Source organism: Morus notabilis, unplaced genomic scaffold, assembly GCF_000414095.1.
Source record: "Morus notabilis unplaced genomic scaffold, ASM41409v2 Scaffold75, whole genome shotgun sequence".
Classification (NCBI taxonomy): Eukaryota; Viridiplantae; Streptophyta; class Magnoliopsida; order Rosales; family Moraceae; genus Morus; species Morus notabilis.
Genome location: NW_010361425.1, coordinates 790,161 through 800,726, shown reverse-complemented (window position 1 = coordinate 800,726; position 10,566 = coordinate 790,161). Strand labels below are relative to the sequence as shown.

At 34.1% G+C, this 10,566-nt stretch overlaps 2 protein-coding genes across 3 annotated transcripts in view; one reads left to right on the top strand and one right to left on the bottom strand.

The window, feature by feature from the left end:
• The window catches only part of LOC21406647 (nucleolar GTP-binding protein 1), a 7,188-nt gene extending 488 nt beyond the window's left edge, over window positions 1-6,700 (top strand). Inside the window, exons 2-14 of one of the 2 annotated variants that reach the window (XM_024166459.1) lie at window positions 119-258; window positions 874-994; window positions 1,112-1,176; window positions 1,683-1,796; window positions 2,150-2,224; window positions 3,294-3,332; window positions 3,406-3,477; window positions 3,977-4,090; window positions 4,307-4,378; window positions 4,462-4,498; window positions 4,676-4,788; window positions 5,144-5,350; window positions 6,016-6,700. In XM_024166459.1, the coding sequence (XP_024022227.1) occupies window positions 119-258; window positions 874-994; window positions 1,112-1,176; window positions 1,683-1,796; window positions 2,150-2,224; window positions 3,294-3,332; window positions 3,406-3,477; window positions 3,977-4,090; window positions 4,307-4,378; window positions 4,462-4,498; window positions 4,676-4,788; window positions 5,144-5,350; window positions 6,016-6,123 (1,277 nt within the window). In that variant the 3' untranslated portion in view covers window positions 6,124-6,700. Of the gene's footprint in view, window positions 1-118; window positions 259-868; window positions 995-1,111; window positions 1,177-1,682; window positions 1,797-2,149; window positions 2,225-3,293; window positions 3,333-3,405; window positions 3,478-3,976; window positions 4,091-4,306; window positions 4,379-4,461; window positions 4,499-4,675; window positions 4,789-5,143; window positions 5,351-6,015 lie in introns of those variants that run through there. The other variant, XM_024166460.1, reaches the window with a different exon arrangement.
• LOC21406646 (phosphatidylinositol N-acetylglucosaminyltransferase subunit P) lies at window positions 6,533-9,206 on the bottom strand. Its single transcript, XM_010099450.2, has 5 exons — window positions 8,836-9,206; window positions 8,398-8,668; window positions 7,977-8,049; window positions 7,129-7,247; window positions 6,533-6,877 (listed from the first exon to the last, which is right to left on the bottom strand). Exons 2-5 carry the CDS (start codon window positions 8,582-8,584, stop codon window positions 6,753-6,755), a joined length of 504 nt encoding a protein of 167 aa, XP_010097752.1. The 5' UTR covers window positions 8,585-8,668; window positions 8,836-9,206; the 3' UTR covers window positions 6,533-6,752.
• Between the last annotated feature and the right edge of the window lie 1,360 nt (window positions 9,207-10,566).

Below are 10,566 nucleotides of genomic sequence, written 5' to 3'. Positions count from 1 at the left end.
CTTTCCCTAAGTCCTCTTTTAGCTTTTATGTTTTGGTCTTTGTTTTAATGTTTTGAAAGTCGTGATTGTATTTTTCCAACTTGAATCATTTACTTATATATGTCACCTCCAAATGTAGGGGCATATATGATACATGGTGCCAACATTTATCCACCTTTCTGTTCATGTAAGAACATGCAAACTACTTCATATGAAGGTGTGAATACCACTGGAAGTTATGTGCCCACAATTTTAGTTGAAAATGAAAGAAAGCAAAAGGTATGAATTTCTCATTGTGTAGTTGTCTATTTGGTTTCAAGAATAAGTTCGAAGTGCATATGGGGTGCTCAAACGAGCAAGAGAAACTAAAAATAAAACAAAGTTTTGAGTAAAATAAGATAAAATAAAAGTAGTTACAGTAATTATTACTGAGTTTCTGAACTATTTTCAGAGAAAAAATATGGAAAGGGAGAATTGAGTCATTTTTCCTTTTCTCAACTTTCTTTTATATGGTGTAACCGTAAAATCTGAAAACTGACCTTCAATATCTGAATCAAGAATTTGAACTGTGAGAAAACCAGAACTATGAGAGAAATCCGAAAGATAAAATGTTTTTACTATGCAAAATGGGTTTGAATGGGGGATAATGAGGAGGGAAGGTGAATTTCAAATTAGCTGGTTTGAACCAGTTTTTGCAATCCGAATTGGGTCCTATTCTATCTCCCAAACGCCCATTTGGATTGGATGTTCAATCCAAATTGTCTCAGATGGGTTTGCCCAAAAACCAAATGCCCTCTTCGTTAGCTAATCATACATTTTGATTTTCTGTCATTTCTTATTAGCATTTTGTTAAAACGTGTGGTGATCTTTATAATTCCATTGCTCTAAGTTTAGGACAAATCATCAGAGCAATTGGAAAGAATCGGGGCATTTCAGAAGCTGCCTATGGTTATGCCTTCTGTTGATATTCTTTATTCAGCTCTAAAGAAGGCCAGGAGAGTTTTTCCAACTACGGGTATTTGTTATGTGCAGTTTGTTTGAGTTTCTTGTCATAACAACTTTATGGTATGAGATGGAACTCTGCTCATAATTCCTGCTTCTAACCTTGATATTTAACTTGTTTATTTCTCAGGTATTGCCAACATTGCAAAACGAGAGAGAAATAGAGGTGCGAAGCAACTTGATGCGCTGATGAAGGTGCGTTCTTAACTTTGAGATCTATTATGCCGATTGTTGTTAGTTAAATAAAGTACCTTCCGGCTTCCGGCCTCAGCAAATAAATATTTTTTGATAAGAAAATCTTTATTGATTAAAAATCAATAACAAGGGCAGAGGATAAGGTATCCTCAAGGCTGAGAAAAACAGGAAAGTAGTCAGGAACAGAAACAACGTCTGACCAGGAAAAAAGAAAAACAGAGAACAGAAAAAGCTACCAAATCATCTCCCTATTACATCTTTCCAATTTAAAATAACCAAAGAAAATGGAAATCCGTTAAAAGCTTTATCTGACGCAGCTCAAAGTGAGGCTGAAAATTTGCTTCCTCAAAGATATCAATTGACTCCATCTCCAATTCCTCGAAAAGGCATTTGTTTCCAAGCAAATAAATAATTAGTGTATGCCTTGAAAAAGTAAAATCTTCTATTTTGGATCTTCAGTGAAGGATTGTTGTCGAGGCTGACATATAGCTTTCTGATCCATGCAGGAACTAGCAGTTCCCTTAAGGACTTACTTGGAGAATTTTCCAAAGAAAAGTAATCTTCATCCTTACGAGCGATCTCTTATTGAATTGACTCTTGGGGATGGAAACTATGAAGAGGTAAACAAAAAGCAATCTATAGTCAACATGAATTCATGTGGATCATTCACCTTATTCATCTTATAACATTAACAAATTTTTTGTAGTGTCCAATGATAAAACTTAATGCAGAATGTGTCCAAGTTATGTTAAATCTCGATAACTCATGTTTTACTTGTGCACTCACATGAGTATAAGTTCTCTTTTTTTTTCCCCCCAATGAATATCCCTACTTAGTCAGTAATCCAAGTTATTGTCATACATCATGACGGATTTACTCAAATTTTCATTTGCAACACTTGAGACATTTCCATAGATCTTCAATCTTGAAGCTTGCTATGGCTATTAATTCTTGAATAATACATGGTTTATAGGTGTTGGGCAAGGTCGACTCTCTGAGGAAGAAGGTGGTATCCGTTGGAAAGGAACATGCTTCTCTCTGTGCAAAGGTTGGATTCATTCGGCACTTCATGCTCATCATATGACTTTCATTTTTGCTGTTTTCTGATCATCAACCCCTAAGACGTGTGCTTTGACAGCCCATATCACACATTATCTGATGATTCAGTATGACATACTTCTAGATCATTGGAGTGTTTCTTTTTTCCTTTATTTATTTTTTTCCCCCTTTGGTGAGTGGTAAGGTGGTAAGGGCTGCTCATGTTTGAAAAGTTCATTCAGGCAAAAAGAATCCATTCAGGAAAAGAGAAACTTAGAAAAAAAAATGATGATTTTTACTTCCATGACGCTGTAAGAAACTTTTATACCTATGGATTTTTTTTTTATGGGGATTAGATAACGTTACAAGCCACACAAAAGGTGCAAAAAGATAAAAATACACCAAAAACCAAAATAAGAAAATAACAGAGCCAACCAGTGTTAATGAAGTACCTTTCTAACCTAAAAGGATTAAGGAAAGAGAAAAATCTTTAAGAGTGCTTGGGATATAGACCAAAAAAGAAGCAGAAAATTCACAGTCCAAAAGAGAAACCCTACCCGAAGACTTATCTTCAAAAACTTATTTTATTTCTTTACACTCAAGTAACAACAGTGCCAAAAAAAATTGTATGACCGAAACCAGGGGTTTTGCAGACAAAGTAGATCTGAAGTTGGCTCACTAAACTCACTTTTTTCAAAGGACTGGGCCACTGAGACCTAGCCACAGTGCAATACAAAGATAATTAACCAATACTTTCATCATTTGACCTGCCTTTAACAAACTGGGTTTTGATCACTTGAGCTTTCAAAAAGTAAGTTTTTCTGAAAACTTGTGAGAAGAAGTTTACAGGTGGCACTTTTGTTTTACGAAGTATGCAATGCTAGATCTCTCTTATGATAAGCTTCTTAGTTTTGTTTATACTTTATGTATGATCTGGCTCTTTTCGGTTTCGTCCTACAGAACACATTTTAAAGTTGGTCAATACTCAATAGAGATTACATTACCTGGATTTTTATTTTATTTTATTATTATTATTTTGAAAATATGGGTTATTAACGATCTTGTGTATGAATGTGCAGTCCTTATCTAAGCGAGAAGCAGAGGAACGACTAAGTGAGGTCAGTTTTTATCTTTCCTATGATGCCTTTTCAGACCTGTGAAGTTATCTAAATCTGTAACTTTTACCTGCAGGGCATGAAGAGAGTCGAAGAGATATTTAATCATGGTGGGAAGGCAGTTGATGATTTGTTAAACATTGCCAAGGTATTCTTCACGTTAACTTATCTTTTGCAATTTCAAACCACGTTTCTTTTTATCATTTTTTTTCTTGGCTTGTTCGTTGAGTTATCCTCACTTTTAAATTGTTGACCACGATGTATTTCTGGGTTAAGTAGTGGCTTCTTCCTTGTTGCCCCCTGGTATCTCAGAGCGTAGGATCTCAATTATATCATTTTCGGCTGAAACGGAATGCCATGATCATACAATATAGTTTTACCATATCGTATCATAATATGTTTTTCTTTTTTTGGGTTTTCTTTAAAAAAAAAAAAAAAAAAAAAAAAAAAAATCTTTTTGGGTTTTTTTTAAAAAAAAAAAAAAAAAAAAAAAAAAACTTAGGGGTGGGGGATTTGAACTATAGATCTCAACATTCGAGGTAAGCATAATTACTGCTAGGCAAGGACTCATGCTAGGTTTTTTTAGACTTCAATTTAGTCCTTTCTTTTTCCTGCTACTGGATCTCCAAACCAATAATATTACGTAGACTTTGCGGGCAATGCCAGTGGTTGACCTCGAAACGCCAACACTTTGTCTTGTTGGAGCTCCAAATGTGGGAAAGTCATCTCTGGTTCGTGTACTCTCTACAGGGAAGCCTGAGGTATGCACATATTTGTTGACTTTCTCTTTAAAGGTTTTGCTGTTCTTTTTCTTTTCCCACATTTTAGTGAACCGTAAAAATGTATGAAATGCTCTTTCCTGTAATGATCGTTATAGAAAATCTGTAATAACGATCATTATAGATTTTTTTTTTTCTATAGAATACTTTTCCCATGTAATAAATTGACATTTTTTTTTTCTTTTTTGTTCTGGTTAGATATGCAACTACCCTTTTACAACCAGAGGAATATTAATGGGTCATATTGTTTCAAACTATCAGAATTTTCAGGTTCAATGTTTTCTCAATTATGTAAGTTGCAAATTTTTCTGGGTTACCACTTCAGCTATAACTTATTCAGAAGTTGACTGCAGGTGACAGATACTCCTGGTTTGTTAAAGAGGTGTGATGGTAAGCAATTGATTTTTTTTTTTAAGAGGTTTTTGGTGATTTGATTAGCTTTTTACATAGTCTTGAGGACTCTTATATCAACATTAACATTTAAATCAAGTTTATACAAACATTTTCGGCTGTTAATAGTACAACGTGGTTGTCTTTCATACACATTTCTTTTGTTTCAATCTGCAGAGGACAGGAACAATTTAGAAAAGTTAACGCTTGCTGTTCTCTCTCATCTGCCAACCGCAATACTTTACGTTCATGATCTCTCCGGAGACTGCGGGACTTCTTCTTCTGATCAAGTACTGCATCCATTCTCTGATATGGAATAGAATTATAGAACTACTGAAATTAAAAAAAAAAAAAAAAAAAAATAATAATAATAATAATAATAAGAAAAATAATATATCAACCCTCTTTCTATCATATATGATTGAAAGAGAGATTTCCGGAGCTCCCACTAATTGTTCAGTGTCTTGATGGTTGTGTGAATTATTTATAGAATGCCTTTTGTTTTATTGATATTCTGTGATAAATGGGCGTGATACTTCTCTCAGTAGGCATATACTTCTAAATTTGGTGAAAGTATAGAACGGTAGCTTAGATAAACTATGTTTTCTCCAATATCGCCTAACGGGATGCGACTTTTATACGCAGTTCATCATATACAAAGAAATAAAAGAGAGGTTCTCTGACCATCTGTGGCTCGATGTTGTATCCAAATGTGATCTATTACAAGATTCTCCCGTGCTCTTCATAACAGAAGATGCCGATGATAATGATGTTGAGCTGTTGAAGTACCGGAAATCGGGACCTGATGGGGCCTTGCATGTTTCTGTAAAAAACGAAGTAGGGCTGAGTGAGGTAAGCTTTTCTACAAGTTCTTGCATGTTTTGATTTCTCTCTATGAAATTTAAATGACTATTTTGACATTAAAAAAAAAGATAAATAAATAAGAGCGAACCTCAATGTACTAGTTTCCACTGCTATTGAAGGCATGAGCTAGTTATTAAGGGCATGTTTGGTACATATACTTGAACTCATGTTTCCGAGTCTGCTGTAGTGTTTTTTATTGTGAATTTGAATTTAAAAATTTCTTCTCTCACAAAGTTCCCGCTAATGAATCAGAATCACTGATTTGAACGCGTGAATCAAACAAACCTTAAGCCCACAATGCACTGACGTAGCATCCCCACTTGGAGTTAAAAAAAAAAAAAAAATGGAAACCACTTGTGAGGCAGAGGACCATTATGAGTTTTTTTCTTCAAATATCATCCTTCCATTGATTAATCACCATCTTTTAGGTTTAAAATTTCTTTCCTATTTAGGGAAATCTCTAATTTGGCCACCTTCTTTAACAATTTCTTTTAAATTTTCTTTTCACTTATACGTGCTTGAAAATTTCGAAGCAAAGTTTAGAAATGTTGTTGCTTTTGTCTGATGCTGTCTTGTTTTAAAACTACTTACGTAATTTTATTATATATCCTGATAACTTCCTACTTCATAAATTGATTTCTCACGCTCTACAGTTAAAAGGTAGAGTGCAAGAGCTGCTGAGTTCTCAGATGGCCAGGATTCAAGCTCAAAAAAGTGACCAAGCAGTCGGCAAAGTTTCACTTTTAGAGACGGGCTTCTGAATGCGTACATTGTGTCAAAAGCTTCTTGCAGAGGTACAACTTCCGGAGTACGAACTCGACATCGGCAAGGAAGACGAACTGGATGAAATTTATTAGTTTGCGAGGAACCAATACCTGAACAGCATGCAGATTTTTGCAAATTCAAGAATCACCATCTTCTTCAGAGTTAGGGAGGATTTGAAACAAAGGCAAAAACGTGAGATATAGTTCGTTGTTGAGATAAAATTAGGCAAGTAATACATATAATATGTTGAATATTGGCTCAATTTGATTTGAGTTTTGTACTTAGAAATTTTTGTTTTTCTAATTGGAGCAATTTTGACCTGTAGAAAGGAGGAAGATGTTTGGTAACTGATTTGGAGGGAATAAAACCAGTTCTCCAAAAAATGATGTATCTGGTTTATTTACACATGTTTTGGTTTTCTTCTTTTTGTTGCATTGATGGATAGCTAATGGCAATTTCAGTGTGAGGGAAAGAATATACACAACTACAAAGACGAACCCTGTGGGCCGTAATACTTCTCAATGGCTTTCGAACATAGTCTCACCATTCTTACACCCAAAAAAAAAAAAAAAAGAACAAATAGCAAAATAGCAATGACGGGTGAGCCGTGATCAAAGGGTCACTTTCATTTGACATCTTTAAACATGAGATGATTGATTCTGTCAATGCCAATATCAGAAATAGGTTCAATGGGCTGATCATCTCCCTCCATGGAAGGCTTTGAGGTTGCGGGTTCTCTACTGAATTCATCTGCAGAAGAGAAAAGAGTGTTAAGTTATATAAGGAGCTGAAAAGAGGAATTTAACAACAAACACAAGCCTGAATTCTCAAAGAAACATGAAACAAGTACAGAAATAAGAACTAGAAGATTGATTGTGTTTTAGCATCTTTGAAACTGCTAAATCGACTAAAGATAGTTTCGAACTTGGAGGAAGGTGAGGAGCGATCTTCCGAAATCTCAAATGTAAAACGAATTTCTGGGAAGAAGATTTGAGGCTCACCAAATAAAGAGTTCAAGGAAGTAGGGGGAGGGGTGAACATGAAGTTGAGGCCAATGTAGAACCCCAATGCTAATACAACCGTCACCATAGCGTAAGTTGGCACTGCCAATGCCCAATACCTGGAGAGACAAAATTCAATTTACAGCATTAAGCCCACAAAAAGTTAAGATAATCAAATAATCAGTAGTTCAAATATTTCCTAATCTATCAGCCTATATCCAGAATGTCTCCATTTTTTTCTCCTTGAACGAAATATTGCCTCAGAAACGAAAAAACCAAGAACAAACAACTAAAATCAAGAGAATCCATGGTAAGGTATTCCTAAGAGATCCCTATTAATAAAAGGCTACAAGCATCTAGGAGCCAAACTCCACCATACTTTATTCCCGTTATGAACATGTCTCCAAATTTAAACAGCTCAAAGCTCTTTGCATAGCTTGAGATGTTTGATAAAATCTTCTTCTCATCATCCTTGTCAAATTTTTTTTTTTTTTCTCATTCACATATGTATACCACCACGTCAAATTTTTCAAAAAAGTATCTCTAAACTCTTTGTTATTCAATTAATCTGGGGAAAAATTGGGTAGACTTTTCCCCTCTCTCCTCAGAGATTTGGCATAAAATGATTTTCATCCTGTCTTGGTCTGATCTAGATGACTACAAATCTAAGCCTTGTGGACTTCTTTTTCCCAAATCCCAACCAAATGGTTTCTCAAGAAGAAAACTGAATAGAAGTAACATTCCACATATTCATTTAACAAAAAATGAAATAAACCAAACTGGACAAGCAGACAAAAATCTTAAACTTCATCAAAATTAAAGATGTAACAGAAATAAACCAAACGGACCTGCTAGGATAGTAGAAGATCCCTACAGAATGCAGCCACGACTCGGGAACATATGCCCATATCAAGAAAATAGCTGCTCACAGCAAACAATCCAGGTGCATGAGAAGCTTATTAAACCCAATGCTGTTAAAGTTTTGAGAAAAGATCTATCTTATTTATGCGACTTTTATGAATGTAAATGTTTTCAGCTGTTAATATTTCCAGTTGGAATTTAAATTAATAGCACATTCGCAAGAAAGTATAGAACAAAGATCCATGATTCCATCTTATGGTCACATATCCATACCATAATACCTTGTTAAGACATTACATTATATTTTGCAACTCACACAACTAGACTACTTGGAGTCAACCAAATCTAAGTTGAATTAACAAACCCCGTTTTTAAAGTGAATAGATAAATCATAAACATAAACTGGACCTGTAGCAACGATGGTTGTGATAGAGCCTACAAAGCCATAAACTTCTGAAGTTTTGGGACCATGTTCTTCAGGCAATCGAAACCCGGATAACTTTTCATCCGGATCTTGGAAGGACACACTTGCCCGCCTCTTCTTTGATAGGCTGAGGATTCTTCTGGGGCTACTGACAGAATATGAATCTTCCATTCTTGGTGCTTTTTTTATATCCGAAAACCCCAAGCCCCTCAAGTGTGCATCTCATTAGAAACCAAAACTCCCACTGGCTGCAGCCTGCATCATCACAAATTCCCACAACATTTTATCGAAAGTTAAGATGTGCTACACACATGATCAACAAACGAACGTTGGCTTATGACCCCAGAAATGAAATTCCCTAGAACGTAAGCAGAGTCTGCGGACTATCTTCTTCTCTGACGAGAGACTTTCTCGCCACTTACTGCAATTGGGTACGCCAAAGAGAGAGACACCCGATTTCACGTTCAAGAGCATTCACCCATCTTTGCTTTCTCAAGAACAAAAGGTAGCCGAAATTCATGGCTATGAACAAACCTACTGTTTTTTACGGTCACGAACAAAAGCCCCAATTTTCTGAGTTACATACAAGCAACACAAGTAAAAATCTAACGATCAACACCTATCTCGCCTCGAGATTAAACTGGTTTCGTCGAAGAGGCATACATCTCATGATTCACGAACACGAACAAACACCCATTTTAGATTTCGTGAAAAATCAAAAGCTGCCGATGAAAAAAGCCACAATAGGGTAGCCGCTGATGAGGAAAGCCACAGGAGGGGATAGCTGAAATTCACTGCTATGAACAAACTCGGGGGCGTTGGTGTGCAAGAATCAATAAGAATCATATTTATAAAAAAATATAGAAAATAATATAATTTTTAAAAATATTATTATTATATTTAGTTTTATACATAAATTTTTTCTCAAATTTTTAAAAATATTATATTATTATATTTAATTGTACATGAAAATATTATGAATTAAAAAATATATTTTTTTAAATGAATAATAATAATAATAATAATTAATTATTACTATTACTATTATAATTATTATAATTATAATAATAATAATAATAATAATTATTATTATTATTATTATTACTATTACTATTACTATTATTATTATGAGATTCTCATGATTTTGAGATTCTTAAGAATTTGAATAACACCTTATTGGGTGAGTTTATGATTACCTCAAAATGTGGTAATATGAAACCCATAGACTTCACTTTCTTGAGTTTTAAAAAAGTCTAATAATTATACCAAACATGAGAATCTAAAAGATTCTCATTTTCACCCTTATGATTACCCCATACCAAACGCCCCTAACTGTTTTTATCAGTCGCGAACAAAAGCCCTAATTTTTTCTAAGTTACATGCAAGCAAAACAAGTCAAAATCTACCACTCAACACCTTTCTTCCCTCGTGATTAAATTGGTTTTGCCGAAGAGACAAACCCCCGAATCACGAACACGAACAAACACCCATTTTGAATTTCGTAAAATTTAACAGCTGCCGATGAACAAAATCACAGTAGACCTTCGGTGGAAAGAAGCCCTTATTTGCATGAGTTAGCTACAGTTAAATGAGGTCTGGCCATATAATTAAAGAATTTCTATTTAATTTTATATTACTATTTTGTCTGCAGCTATCACGTTAGGCTGCCCCCTCCCCTTCACCAGAAACAGTGATATTTGGTAGATGGATTCATTCTCTGATTCGAATTATGGTTTGTGATTTGTTATAGTATTTTTTCTCACAAAAAATACACGTAAATTGAAAATGGTTATAATCATATGGTTCTAATCCATGAACCAAACGCACAGTAACTTTTCTCTTTTAATTAGGGCCATCAAAAGTGATATCCAACGGTTGTAGTTTAGACTGTTCAGGCATTAGAGGTAGTGCCGGACGGAAGACAATTCCTATAATTATAATATTATGAAATATATTATAAAATTATATAATAAATAATAATATTTGTTACAATAATATTATATTATACTATAATATAATATATATTTGCAATATAATATATAATTATTATTATATTTAATATAATACAATAAAACTATTATTATATAACATATATATAATATAATAATATTATTAAAATGGTTAATATAATTATAATATTATAAAACGAATTA